The sequence below is a fragment of the Telmatherina bonti genome (genome assembly GCF_933228915.1).
Source record: "Telmatherina bonti genome assembly, chromosome: 22".
NCBI classification, from domain to species: Eukaryota; Metazoa; Chordata; class Actinopteri; order Atheriniformes; family Telmatherinidae; genus Telmatherina; species Telmatherina bonti.
Window position 1 is genome coordinate 13,492,646 of NC_136631.1, and position 14,316 is coordinate 13,506,961.

The 14,316-nt window shown below is 40.1% G+C and overlaps 1 protein-coding gene across 1 annotated transcript in view; it reads right to left on the reverse strand.

Annotated features, from left to right (window-relative positions):
- Positions 1-545: 545 nt before the first annotated feature.
- The window catches only part of LOC306772138 (CD109 antigen), a gene marked incomplete at both ends in the record, with an annotated part of 28,556 nt that continues 14,785 nt past the window's right edge, over positions 546-14,316 (reverse strand). Inside the window, 30 exons of the mRNA XM_079261552.1 lie at positions 546-748; positions 903-1,005; positions 3,423-3,579; positions 3,743-3,858; positions 4,374-4,439; positions 4,535-4,684; positions 4,855-5,045; positions 5,206-5,377; positions 5,487-5,718; positions 5,822-5,903; positions 6,049-6,225; positions 6,647-6,788; positions 6,864-7,082; positions 7,175-7,288; positions 7,395-7,512; positions 7,616-7,709; positions 7,835-7,904; positions 8,612-8,761; positions 8,863-9,033; positions 10,561-10,665; positions 10,954-11,145; positions 11,236-11,345; positions 11,437-11,563; positions 11,637-11,742; positions 11,828-11,909; positions 12,968-13,007; positions 13,103-13,225; positions 13,331-13,564; positions 13,667-13,695; positions 13,784-13,938. Coding sequence (XP_079117678.1) covers positions 546-748; positions 903-1,005; positions 3,423-3,579; positions 3,743-3,858; positions 4,374-4,439; positions 4,535-4,684; positions 4,855-5,045; positions 5,206-5,377; positions 5,487-5,718; positions 5,822-5,903; positions 6,049-6,225; positions 6,647-6,788; positions 6,864-7,082; positions 7,175-7,288; positions 7,395-7,512; positions 7,616-7,709; positions 7,835-7,904; positions 8,612-8,761; positions 8,863-9,033; positions 10,561-10,665; positions 10,954-11,145; positions 11,236-11,345; positions 11,437-11,563; positions 11,637-11,742; positions 11,828-11,909; positions 12,968-13,007; positions 13,103-13,225; positions 13,331-13,564; positions 13,667-13,695; positions 13,784-13,938 — 4,030 coding nt within the window. The remainder of the gene's footprint in view (positions 749-902; positions 1,006-3,422; positions 3,580-3,742; positions 3,859-4,373; positions 4,440-4,534; positions 4,685-4,854; positions 5,046-5,205; positions 5,378-5,486; positions 5,719-5,821; positions 5,904-6,048; positions 6,226-6,646; positions 6,789-6,863; positions 7,083-7,174; positions 7,289-7,394; positions 7,513-7,615; positions 7,710-7,834; positions 7,905-8,611; positions 8,762-8,862; positions 9,034-10,560; positions 10,666-10,953; positions 11,146-11,235; positions 11,346-11,436; positions 11,564-11,636; positions 11,743-11,827; positions 11,910-12,967; positions 13,008-13,102; positions 13,226-13,330; positions 13,565-13,666; positions 13,696-13,783; positions 13,939-14,316) is intronic.

Below are 14,316 nucleotides of genomic sequence, written 5' to 3' on the forward strand. Positions count from 1 at the left end.
AACAGCAACTGAGGTGGGTCTGGTTTGGTCATGAAGGACTCTTATTTATCAGGAGTAAAGCAGCTGAAATCCTAAACTACAGAAAGAAAAAGGAGATTCCTAGAATAATCTTTTCATGTCTTCAGACAGCTTGAGATGTCTCTGTTTGGTGCCAACAGAGTGACAACAGGAAACACATGGAGCTTAGAAATAAATCGCCTTCATTTGCTCTCCTGCCAACTAGTCAGAAGTTCTTTATTAAACATTTTAATACAACCCATACATGGAAACACACAGTCTAAAATTGGTAAATGGAAATATTGATTTATTAGCTTTATATTGTATATGTGTAGTATGTGCGAAAGTAAAGTAATAGGTACTAAATTTGTTTGGAAAGTTGTCTTTGATTCACTTTATTTCAATAGCAGTAAACACAAATTGTAAACAACAGAGGATATGTGAAATTAACAAAAGAGCAGCTGGCAAAAGGTTCCCTAAATATCACAACCATGTAAGATGTTTTGCACAAAAAAAAAAACCACGCATATTAATAAGTTTTCATCTAATCAGAATACAACAAGAAAAGCAGCGACTCCAAGACACAGATAACTTAAGCTGAACGTAGCTCCACTAACTGAGCGAGATAACAGTGAGGAGGAGGCTGTGATGGTGATTCCCGGCCTACAGATATCACAGTTTTCACCACAGAAGAAGCAGGAGTCCATGTTCTGAAGAATGTCTGAGTTATACATGCTTGCTGCTCTTCTTGCTATAAAATAAGAGAACAACTTGTATGTCAATATGTATGTATTTAGTATGTCAAACTCTGTATCTAACATAAAGCAGGCCAGTGCAACAGGGTTTGACAGCATCACAGTTAAATAACATTCTGCGTGTGGAAATGTGTTTGAAAGGGTACTCACTAGGTTCGTAGTAGTCATAAACCTGCACCGTAGCATCCTTCAAATGGGCCACTTTGTAATTTCTGATAACAGGAAGCTGGATGCAAACCTCAGACTTGTTGATCTGCAGGTGATTCAAGAAAATTTAAGTTAATTTTTAGATAAAGTAAATGTAGAGCCTGTATACACAGATCAACCACATGCTAAAAACACTGGCAAGTCACACTTATCGTCTTGTTAATATTGCACCTATCGAGTTTCAGTACATATCAAGTGAATGTGCTGTTGACAGTAAAAAGGGCAAGAGTAATGATCTGAGCATCTTCAACAAGGTGAAGGATGCACTGCTGAGTCAGAGCATCTGTAAAACCGCTACTCTCAGAGGGTGTTCTCAGTTTGCTGTGATTGATGCAAAAGAAATGTGGTCAACGGAAGGGCAATCGTTGAACCGAAGATGGGGTCAAGGGTGCAGGAAGTTCACTGATGGGAGGTCAGAGTGAAAGAAGGGGTCTGAAGTAGACGATAGAGGTAAAACACATCACTGCTGGGATAGTTAGTTAGCATAGCTTCAGAGCAGTAAGAGGATAGCAGCAAGTTGCACAATGGAAAGAAAGCAAACCAGTAACCTTTGACTTATGGGATTCTTGATTAAGCTTCTTTAACATGTATTGCAAAACTTATCTGAACATTGTTGCAGACAATGGAGTTTGGCTGTGGAAGGCATCTTGCCTTGTTCTGGTATCTGAAAAAAATCTCGTCCTTCTACCTTAAATGACCAGAGGCCAGTTGCCCAACCAGCCCACATCATGAAGGTCTATGAGAGATTTGCCACAATACAGTCAACACACCTCAAGTAAACACCTTTTCTGGTTTGCTTTTCATACTACCCCTGTAGCTGAGAATGCCATCTGCTTCATCTGCTCATCTGGACAAATCAGGCAGCAGTGTGAGGACCATGTTTGATTTGTGAGGTGTTTAACACAGTTCAGCTTGCTCTGTTATATGAACAGTTCCATTAATACCAGGTTGATACTGCCACAACCTGGATTTGTGGCTACCTAACAAGTTTGTGAAACTAAAAAGTTGTGGGTCTGAGAAGGTGCTCAGCAACACAGGGGTACCACAAGGGACTGTACTGTCGCCATGTCTCTTCACACTGTACCTCAGGCTTCCAATACAACTCTGACTCCTCTCATCTGCAGAAACACTGATGAGCCTGCAGCTGTGGGACTACAGAGCTCAGTACAGGGAACTGGTCAGACAATTTGTGGCATGGTGCATCTAGCATACAAATAACAGATTATTGTAACTTTTAGAAGGAAGGGATGCAAGAAAGCTGCGATGGACTGGCGAGCTGTCCAGGGTTTACCCTGCCTGTCGCCCAATGCCAGCTGGGATAGGCTCCAGCTTCCCCGCGACCCTGAATTGGATTAAGCGGTTTAGAAAATGGATGGATGGATGGATGGATGGGATGCAAGAAAGTCATTGTTTACATCCTGGTAGGAAGGGTGGAGTTGTTGATGAAGGACAATCAATACCTGGCAGTTCAGGTGGGCAACAGACTAAATGTGAAATACACTCAGGATGACATTAAAAAGGGTCAGAACAGACTACTTCTTGAGGAAACTAAGATCCTTCAATATCTGCCTCAAAATGTTGCCAGATATCTAAAAGTCTGTTGTGGAAAGTCAATCTGCCATGAAGCCATCTGTTAGAGTAGCATCACCACAGACTTACTGAACAAACTGATTAAGATAGCTGGGAGCGACTCTGCAGCTTCTGGAGCTGATTGTCTCGAGAAAACATGCTGCATAAGCTGCTGAACATAATGCACTATTCTTCACAGCCTCTACACAACAGAGAGAGGGAGAACACCAGAGTGTGTTTAGTGAGAGGCTTCGTCTGATCAGCTACAGCCCAGAAGGTACAGTAGCCATCACGCCCTCCAGAACAAGGGGAATTAAAAACCACAGTGAAGACTTGGCCTTCGTCAGATCAAGCATCTGTGTGTTGTGTCAAAACAACTCCAACCAGTAGAACCCAACTTTGTAACTTACAAGACCCGAATGATCTGCTGCTTGCTACTACAGAGAGTCTTGTGGGATTTGTGAATATACAAATCACATCAGTTTGGCAACCAAGCGCACCAGCTGTACACACTATCTTAGTAGTATGTGGTACACTTTCAATGTTTTCATTTTTTTTTATTGGGTAACACCTGATTTTTCTTTGTTTTTATTTTTGGCTGTGCTGACTGTTTTTAACAGACTAAAAAAAATCACAAAGGGTTTAGATAAAAAATTAAGAATACATTTACAAAATGTAATATACTATGGTGAGAAGTGGGGTTATTTTAGTGGGGACTCAAAATAAATCAAGTTTCTGTCGCCATCTGCTGGAAATTATAAAGAATGCAGATTTAGGAAATATATCAAACTTCTTGCAGATCTTTTACATTTAGTCTGTTTAGACTTCTATTAGAAATGAAGGCAGGAACGGGATTTAAAAAAAAAAAAATAGAAAGAAATGATCAACACTTACTGAACCCAGGTACAAGATGACTTTCTCTGGTGTCGTTTCCATCATCCTGATGAGAGCTGTTGGGAGAGCAGCTCCAGGGAGGAGGGAGAAACCACTGAGCATGCCCACCTCCACTATAACCATACCCGTCTGAGATATTGCCTGACTTTCCTGCAATCTACAGATGGCAAACACAAAATATCATGACTTTAAAGACTAGCATGCAATGAAAAAAAAAAAAAATAGAAATAAAAAAAAAAAAACATATCAAAAAGTGATCATTTTCTCATTTTATTTGAAACTTACATTTTCAGTGCAACAATCTTTGTTGCGGTTCTTACCTCGTGCATATAGATAACATCATGTGACTGCTGTCGTTGTCATCTGTAAGATCAACTTTTAATGACAATGCTTCTTCTTCTGTGGCTTTGCTCTCCACGTTGTAAAAAACATTCATCTGTAGGGATGCGTACGGAGAAACTGATTTGAAACTTTCAACTAGTAGATTAAATGTGCATTTTTTGCATTCAGTCTATGTATAGTTACACATTTCTACATACGGTACATGTATGAAGGTGTACATGGATCAACAAAATGAATTTTACTTGTAACAGTTTCTAATGCAAAACATGGCAAAATTACTTCTCTTTTACCACCGTCTTCCTCCGACTGATATTATCTAGACACATGAAAACTAGACATCTTAAGTATGAACTCCAGATGGTGGCTGCAAGGAGTCCGTTATCAGCCTACATTAGCATTTACAGTTTTAATCTGGCATTTATAATGTGGGGCATTGTGCAGGGAGTAACTAACATGCACCAACACAACCATCAATTTATTCACGTCATGCTCCAGTGGTTAAACTGTCCACCAGCCGTATGTTGTTCTGAACATGATAAAAGTATGGAAACACAACAGCTCTTTGAGGAATAGTTGGCAATTGTTTAAAGGTTTACTCCTTAACTCTACCTGAAATACTGCAAATCCTCTTCCTTCCATGTATACACTTAGAAGTAAATCTTTATCAGCATTAATCTGAGAAATAAAGAAAGAAAGATTAAATTCATAAGAAGATTCAATGAAATACTAAAATCAGGTTCTGAGAATAAGGATCAGCCTTCTTCAGCTACCTCTTGGCTTTGACGCATCCGGTAGTTGGTGGAGTTGATTTGAAATACAAATGAAGACGTTGGTGAGGATATATTAAATCTGAGGTCGATGGCGTTGGCACCACTGAATGCAGCATAATAAGCCAGAGCCTGCAGGGCAACTACTGTGTCCTGCATTCAGCAGAGACAAAACACATGCGCGTTATATCAACATTCATTTTACAACTACAGTTTACTAGTAAAATGAATTATACACATGTGTTTTTAAACAAAACTTGTCTAATTTCCCTTTTTTGTCACTAAAAATCAGTTTAAAACCAACATGAAGCGTCCAGTCTCACCTGAGTCGTCCCAAAGCCCCCTAAATGGTTCCTCTGTGTACTTAACCACTTCATAAGTGTAATGCCTTCAATAAAGCTGCCACGCTTAAATAGAGCCAGCAGCACATAGGAGGCCATCTCAATCTGTGCTGAGCGTGGCTGCCAGTCATGTGACCCCAAGCCAGCAGAGGAACTCCACATCATGATACCATCTTTAGAAAAAAAGAGAAGTTACATAAAATCACTGAAAAAGAAACTATTTAAAGGAACATCTGTTTACAAGTTTGAAATAAACAGGTGGCTACTGATAGCTTTAGAGAATATAACGCATATTACACACATATTAATTGACAGAAAATCATTTCTTATCACCTCTGTTGTCTGCTCTCCTGTTGAGCTCTGTAATCACTCTCCCAGCTACAGGACTGTTGCCCAGAGCTAGAGCATAAGCCGCCAGACACAGGCTGTAGTTACTGACCACACTGCTGGACACTTTGCTCTCCAGGTACCGCAGAGCCAGAGATATGTTGCTTGCATACATGCCCTTCACACAGAGAAACCAGACACAAGATCAGTGTGTTTCAACCTGTTCTAAAGAGCCAAATCTAAGCTTTCCAACTGGAAGGAACATTACAGATACACTGCTAACTTACTGCATAGGTCTCGTCCTCTAGAAATGCTAGTAGCACGTAGGCAGTGAGAGCCACTGGGCCATCATCCAGCCCCCCTTGCATCTCTGTGTGGATGAGCCTGCCGACTTCAGTGAACTCCCCCTGCGGTCCCTGTTGTTTCAGGAGCCAGGTCATGGCCATGGTCAAGACGCCTTGGTTTACCTGAATGTAGGGCTGAGCCTGGATGAAGCAGCGCAACACGAAGGCAGTCAGCCTGGCAGCACAGATCGCAACGTGGGAGAAAAGATGAGTCAAATGTATCATACTGAGGATTAACTGTAAGAAAATGTTCCTGAAACTTGTCACATGTGACCTACCATGTGCTCCCAGAGGCATCACTTCTTCCAAAAGCACTGAAGGAACCATCGTCTCGTTGGAAGGACAGTTGTTTTTGGTATCCTACGTCATTAAGATTATCTAAATTAGTATATGAGCTATGACGCAATAAAGTTCATAGCAAAAGGATGGAAGAGACATCTTCTACATTAATAGACATCTTGGGGATCACCAGCTGTGTATCTACAACAGTCTGATTGCAGCGTACCTTTCGCGATGAGTTCCACAGTCCTTGCACGGAGTTCTTTGTCATCCTGGGTTGACTTGACTAAGTACTGGAGAACATAGACACTTGGAGCAAAGTGGACCATATTCTGCTCCCCACATCCAGTAGGGACTTGAACCAATGACTCCAGGTTGTTGATTGACAAAGCCAAGATATCACCTATGTAAAGTAGTACATGGCTAAAGGAAAAAAGATTCAACTGACAGCACCACCCTAGGACTATTCAAACCAATGCAACACTGCACATTTGCTTAGTGTTTGATGTCACAGCAAGCAGAAACAACTGATTTGGCTTCAATTGAGGAAAACCAAAGCACGTTTCACCAACTTTCCTAAACCTGATGGAGCAAAGCCGAAAGATTAACAGTCGTGCAGAATCTTCCAGCTATAATGTTCCCTATCCAATATCTATCCTTACCATTTTTCACTATTAAGTATATTTGCAAGCTTACTATCAACAAAAACAGCAAAAATGTGGGTGTATTTAACAAATCCCCAACTAACCACACAAGTAAAAACATTAACTGCTCTCAGATGGGACGACCTTTAGTAGAAGAAGGACTACATATGGTAGACGTACCTCCCAATGCCACATAGGCCTTCTGGCTGCCTGGTACCACATTAGGTGGAAATGAGAAGGAGATGGATGTGGAGCTGTTGTACTTCTGTGGTAACATCTCCAGAAACAGAGTCTTTGAGAAGGACTTTTCAACTCCTTCAGGCTAAAGGAGAAAGAAAGTGTTATCCCAGGATTAACTAAATATCAAGCAATAGCCCATCTAGTCAAAGTGCCATACCTTCACCATCACTGTCCGAACAAGGAAGTCTGATGCCTCTGCAGATACGGCATCCACAGATATTTCCATCTCACCCAGAGCCAAAGGTCTTATAGGAAATAGGGCTGAGGCAGACACATGACTCCCTAAGGTGAGTTTCTGGGCATTTATAACAGACACATCCTTACGGTCCGTCAAAACAAACTTGAAAGCTTCACTCTGTGCCAGCAACACAATGACCTGTGCAGAGAAAGGGTCTCTTAGATCTGTGTCTGAAGAGGGAACCAGATGATTTACTTGTCCCAGTCTCATCCCGTAAGTTCTCTTCATACCTCAATGTCCGCGTCCAGATGGTTAATGATGCTTACTTCCAGCACAATTTCCTCCCCTCGGATGAGGTGTGGAGGAACGGCAAGAGACAAGGAGAAATCTTTGGATATGGTCAACTGTCAATAAGACAACATCCACAAACAATATTTATTGAGATAACTGATCAGAGTGCCTTTTAGTGACAGTTTGAGAAACACCACCGGCAGCAAAAAGCTTTGTTACCATTCGCGGCACAGGAGAGAAGCCCAAACCCAGGTTTTCTGACATCACCAGTGCAAAAGCTCCCAGAGAAGAGAAACCATCAGGTACTGTTATCTTCTCGCTGGTCCACATCTTACCACTGAAAATCAAAAGCATGTTGTGAACAAAATGTGTCCACTCATCCAATTCTGATCATTTAAATTCACACCTTTTCCCCACGATGTGCAACTTTCAGCTCTCACCTAACACTGGAGTCTAACCACTGCAGGGATTCAGAGTTTTCCATCCAGCGGCTCCAGTACCTCTCCACTAGTAGATAATCTGCAGGATTTTCACCTGGAAGAAGGTGGAAATTCGTCAACATTTACATCTGATTTGTGAAAAAGTAACAACACAATGGGATTAAGTCAATATGCTGACTGAACACTAGGGGGACGTCTCCAAATAAAAGTCATCTTTACCATTTTTAGGTCCATCTGACTGCTTTTTCTGAGGCAGTCCAGCATTGGTCAGCATCTTCATGTTACATTCCTGCATGTCAAAAAGAATAAAGAACATATTAACATGTTTGTTTGTTTGTTTTTTTACATGTAAAAGCAGAGATCCACATTTACGCAGTGAACTAGTGGTGCAAACAGGTCAGCTGATGCAATTTATAAAACAGTCTGCATGCCTGAGGGCCTCAGTTTTTAAACAATCCATTCTACTCAGTACAGGCCACCAGATATATGGAGATAAAAAACATGGTGAAGCTTTGTTTTTGCTCTTTATTGCCATCAGTAACCCCCAGGTCCTGCAATGAAAACTCTTTTGTTACCAGCTCCAGGAAAAAGAAGCCACCTCCAAACAAAGAAGGCAGATATGTTACATCCAGAGCAGCCGGTTCGGTGGCCACACTCGCAACACTCTCACAGTTTCCGACAGTGAAACGAGTGCTGAGGGATGAAAATGCTTGGGAAGCCTTCTTTGTTCCAAAACAACAAAAGAGACATGAAGTAATCCTGACGGTTTCTTTTCTCATAAAGGTTCACAGACGTTTCTATTTCACAGCTTAGGTTTTTTTTTTTGTGTGTTGTTCCTTTATATGAAAAGTATTTATTCAATGCTGATACGTGGCTTCAGGGTCCTGACCAAATGAGTCTAAATCCCACTTTGAATGGGTAAACTAATCATAATATTTTGGACTGAAAACAAGCACTGAAGGAGGGATCCTTTGCTAATCCAAAGTGTTTTCATACCCTTTCTTTAAAGTCCGGATCAGACTGCAGGGCGTCATTATGCATCCCCATTACCGCAATTCCTACTTGGAACCCGGATGCATGGGCAGCCACCGAGAGCGATACCTCCTCATCCGGCTGGGCCTTCTCACTGCTCCAGTGAAGAGTGACCTGGCAAGAATAAGCACACAGTCAGCTCATCATGGAATGCAAGATCACTACATGTACAGAATAGTATAATAAAATACAGAGAAGAGAACATGATGTCTTACATTGTTCTGTTGTTGGAGAGATATGTGTGTTGTGTCACTGATAACCTCTCCATCAGATAAGATACAGTAAACGGTGACACAGGCCTCGGGGGACCAGGACAGTGCCGGGGTCAGGGAGAACACCAAGGAGTTTCTTGTTCCAGCAGCCACCACCTGACCTTTAGAGCTTACCTAGAATTACAGCATGAAAGGGGATGGTTTTTTTTTTTTTTAACCATTTAAACACAAACCTGTCTGATACAAGAACACAGTTTACGTGTACATGGGAACAAGTCTGAACAAAACTCAGTTTCTAAATGTTTTTTCTTTTCCATGTTATCTTAAAATATGGAAATTGTTTTTGAAAAACAACATTTTTTATAAAAAAAAATAAAAAAAAATCTTTATAGTTTTAGATTTAGATTAGATTAGATTAGATATTGTTTCATTTCAGACAAAATAACAATTTAATCAACAGGTTATAAAAGTAGCAATAATTATAGAGTGCAAAAAGGAACAGGATGAAGCAATGCTTATGTATTCCTGCCTCCCTTTACAATTATAATCTTTTCTTCCTTGCAGTTGTTTAAATAATCCCTTAAATCGTTATTTTCTTTTTTTTCTTCTTTTTTATGGAAAGAAATTAACTAAATGCAAAAAATAATAAATATAGATGTATGTATGTACACATACATACTCATGTACACATCTGGATATATACATACATATACAATAACATATAAAATATATTATATCTAGTCTATAGTGAAATTATTCATGATTATACAATTTTAAAATCCATCCATCTATCCATTTTCTTAATACCCTTGTTCCATTGATTATCAAACATTTATTTCATCAAGATCTTCATGTAAAATTGTGTTTTTTGATTATTAAGCCTTCATTTTTGTCATAATGTACTATTTCCACCACAATTCTCTTCCCCAAATCATCACAAACGTTTACAGATGCACCACTGAGAGAATCGTGAACCTCAGCAGACTGCATGACTGGCTGGGTGGTGAAAACCACCAAATGCATCACACGCCAGTATGATGCTTGTTTGAATTTCAATATATTAAACTGTCCATGTTCCTCCCCTCTGGAAGGAGAAGAAGGAGCAGGCTGAGGAAGAGCTTTTTCACACAGCTGTTAACCTGCTGAAATTATAGGGCAACAAGGACACACACACAAATAGCATTCCCTGAACCCATGTAAATATAAAATCCAGTTCATTGTGAATCCCATCTGTATCCAACAAGTGATTATATACAACACTTTGCCATGTTACTTCATATTATATGCTTATGCACTTCAACAAGCAACTATTTGCACCTCTGGTTAGGTGTCAAACTGCATTTTATCTGAGAGTTTACTTTTTTTTATAATGTCAACAAAATGTAATCTAATCTAACCTGCATATATTAATAATATCTGTGGGTTAGAGGGCAGTTAACTATAATATGTTGTAAACAAAGGGGCCTTGCAGTGTTATGGACTGGTAACACATGCAACATGTACCCTGCTGCTTGGCCCCAGTAATCCTGAACTAGAAAAATCGTTTTAATTTTAAACAAACCTACCACAAAGTGAAGTGCTGTTGGTTTAAAGGTGCTCTCCACATTAAGTTGAAGGGGCGATCCAATCTGAAAATATCATGTTTACATTATTTATTTACACATATTAAAGAGTAATGGTGCTTCATGTGTTCAAGTATACCTGTGCAGATAATGTGTTAAGTGGGGAAATCTGAATAGAAGAGCCACTTGGAGATGAGTCGCTGGTGTGGACCCTCAGAGCCTCCTTACTGGCCTGGAAATTGGCCTGAATATAATAGTAAAGTTTTTAAAAAAAAAAACATGAGAAAATAGAGAAAAACATTCAACTGGGACACCATGAACGATGCCCTGATTCTTTTTGTGCTATTTTACATGGAAGACCCCCTCTTAAATTCAAGATTACATGATATAAATGTCCTCCGGTCATTCTATTTAACAGTAGATGTGAGCGGTCTTACTGGACTGAAACTACTCCTTTTACGTGAATCGAAACTGCTGGAACAGTGGTTTCCCTGAGGACTTCATTCCGGGAACTGTGACTCCAAACACTCACCTGGATAAAAACCATTTCTACTTGATCTTGTAATTTAAACTCTATGAGGATGTTTCCATCCTCGGGCAAAGGAAATGTAAGGGTTGTAGGTTCCTGGGTCATGGAACTGGCTCTCTGAGTGACGATCACATTGACTGGGTACATTAGGTCCGACGAGCTGAGAGGCTCTCTGTCATACCTTGTGATCCTCAGCTGTGAAATACACGCAGGAAAGACAAATCTCAGTGAATAATATCTTCAAATATTTGTAAAATAAATGCAATAATTTACTAATTCACTCACTTTTGTGGAGAAACGTAGGGATGGCTTCAGTGATGGTGGAAAATCATGGAACACAAGCTGGTATGTGTTCTGCATAAACTGGACTTGAGCTGTTCTTTTCACATTCAACCCTTAAGTAAGAGCAAAACAACATTCAGTAGTTTGGCCTTGCAAATAAACAACATTACATAGTTAAAGTAACACGTTTAAAACGGAGCATACCTGTGGAGCTGTCGGTAACACAGGCGGAAATGTGCACTTCAAAAGGATCATTTCTGCTCGTATCTGAGGAAGACCGTAGACGCTGAAGCTCATCCTTGCTGAAGGAAAACTGAGCTGAACCATAGATCTGGAAGAGGTTAAACGGCTTAACAGAAAACTTAAATGTGACCCATTGGCGATAAGAGACAGTGAAATCTCACCTCTTTAGAGTGTGTTAGCTGGAAAAGAGAAGCTGCATTGTTTATAGCAGCTTCCAAAGTGGCGTTAACAACTAAAGTTCCATGTACAGGTTGCCCACTGGAGTAGCTGCAGGGAAAACACACCATAGTGCAACGACGTAGTGTATTTGATTAAAATGAAAGCAAGTGTCATCTATTTAATTTAGACTCACAGTGCTCTCACTGATCCTGAGATGTCATTTCCAGTAAGGACCCAGGAGGGCATCTTCAGCAGAATTTCAAAAGGAGGGGGGTCTGCAACATCAATAATAACATTTATTATGACATTTAATAGATAGACAGATAGATAGATAGATAGATAGATAGACAGATAGATAGATAGATAGATAGATAGATAGATAGATAGATAGATAGATAGATAGATAGATAGATAGATAGATAAATTTTTAATTCATAATTTCGCTAGGTTCCTAAAAGGATTTTTTTTATCAGTGAAAATGAAACTAACTGTGCAGATGAATCTGTGGATGAGAAGAGTTTAGTCATTTTAAAGCTACTTATTGCCCTGTTTATTTTTTTTACATATTTTGTTGCTTTGAACCTTCTTGAAGGTCTGCAGATTCATCTATGAGGTTGATTTGAGAATTTTCACATCCTCCTCGCTTGAATTCTCTTTGAAGCAGTTTCATGACTGGGTGGCTGAGTGTTTGCCGAGGTGCAACTGGGTGGTGGATTCAATTTGCAGAAAACTTTGAAGCAATATTTTTTTTTTTTTAAAAAAAGCAAAAAAACATCAGGTTTGTTTCCATTTCCTGGCCTGAAGTGAGTAAAACAAAAGGCTGCATAGTGTCATAGGCAGATAGAAAGAGATGCAAAGCCAGTTTATTTGGCCAAATGCAGCAACAGTGGGAAAAATGGAGAGAATTTCCAGTGTGTATTTGGGGCTAAGTGGTATTCATCCTTTAATAAGAACTATTAGTCAAGTTTATTTTGTAGAAGCAAAGAGAGCTGATATTAAATATCATCAGTCGTGTCAGTAACATTTGATGTGTCAGAAAATAATTCTACTTTTCTTTTAAATGAAAAAAAAAACATAAACCATTATAGATGAGCACAAAAACTTCTGTGTTACATAAAGTTATAAGTAAGTAGAAATCCCTCAATTTTAAGCATTAAAAGACATTGATGGAAACCTTGGCATTGTTTCATAAAGTGCATTTCAACATTCCCCAGTAAACCTCCCATAATGGGCACTACGAAAGAAAAAATCAGGGTTACTTCAAACTATGTAGATAGATATCACTTTGAGACCTTTTGAGGACCACATTTCAGTAAATTGGCAGATATGTTACCTTGATCCTCCACAACGAATGCTTTCTCATCAGTCAAGCCCTGTAAAAATGAGGATGGAAGAACAAAGAAGTGACCTTTGTCTTAGTGAAAAACTGCATGCTAAGCACGGACACCTCACTGGTTTCAATCCTCACATTGACTGTTGTTGTGATCTTCCATTCTCCAAGAGGTGACGTCTGCGATAAGCTGAATTCTTGAGAGACAATCCCTAGATTCCCTGTGGACCCCCACCTGTCAACAACACCCCCACTGGGATCCTACATGTCAGAGGAACATCAGTCAAGCCTCTGATCAGAATGTGCCTGATGGAAAATTTGCTGATGTCCTCTGGCTTTGCTCTGCCACACAAAGACGTAACATACCTGCACAGAGAAGTCCACTCTGCCTCTGTACGGATGGTTATCCAACTGGACGGACACAACTCTCACCCTGACGGTGTCCCCCGGTTTGTAGCGTGATCTGTCCATCTGAATAAAGAAGGTGACATTCCTGCTGCTGAAGGTGAGGATGGTGGTGTTGGTGAAAATAACACTGTCCTCCTTGTAGCCCTTTACTGTCAAGTTTAAAAGGGAATTCTGCGATAAGGATCCAGGAATCTGGAGGGATTTATGGACACATATTTAATTTAATGTCAGACTTTCAGAGAAAAATGATTATGATCAAAAAAGAGATTGTGGTCAAAAATAAAGTGTACTTACAGGAGGAAGTGTAAGGATACTGGTTATGCCTAAAGGAAGAATTTAAAGACTTTTAATAGTCATGTTAATAGTAATCATGTAAAACAAGATTAATTTTCAGCCTGACTGTGGCGTCACCTCCTTGGAAGCCCTCTGTTTGGGCTACTTTGGTGTTGCCGTGTGTCACTTCAGCTGTCACTTTTCCAGAGAAGTTGGCAAAAACCGTGACAGCCAGCGGAGTGGGTGTACCAGCATGCAGCACCTCTGGACCTGAGATCACATACAACGCGGCGCTGGAACAGAGAAAGTGACAAATTAGTGCTTGTTAGTTAAATCGGTCAAAATGGCTTAAAAGAAATCCAGTTCTTCCATTCACAACTTACTCAGAGGAACCCTGTGCTGAATGAGAGAGTGTAATAAACACAGCGATGGTCCAGATCTTGTTCATGTTGCCTTCTCAGTCACCCATTCAGCTTTGGGTTCACACCTCAAGATGACAGCTTCTTCTTCAGACAATTAAATCACGTCAGAGGTGCGAGTGACAAAACTCCACCTCCTGTCCCCATGGCAACACTCCAGAAAGACCACACTCCTGCTTGTGCACACATGAGGATGCAGATTGTCACATATATATTCTTTACCCGGGATAGAGCTAGAGATGTCCTTACATG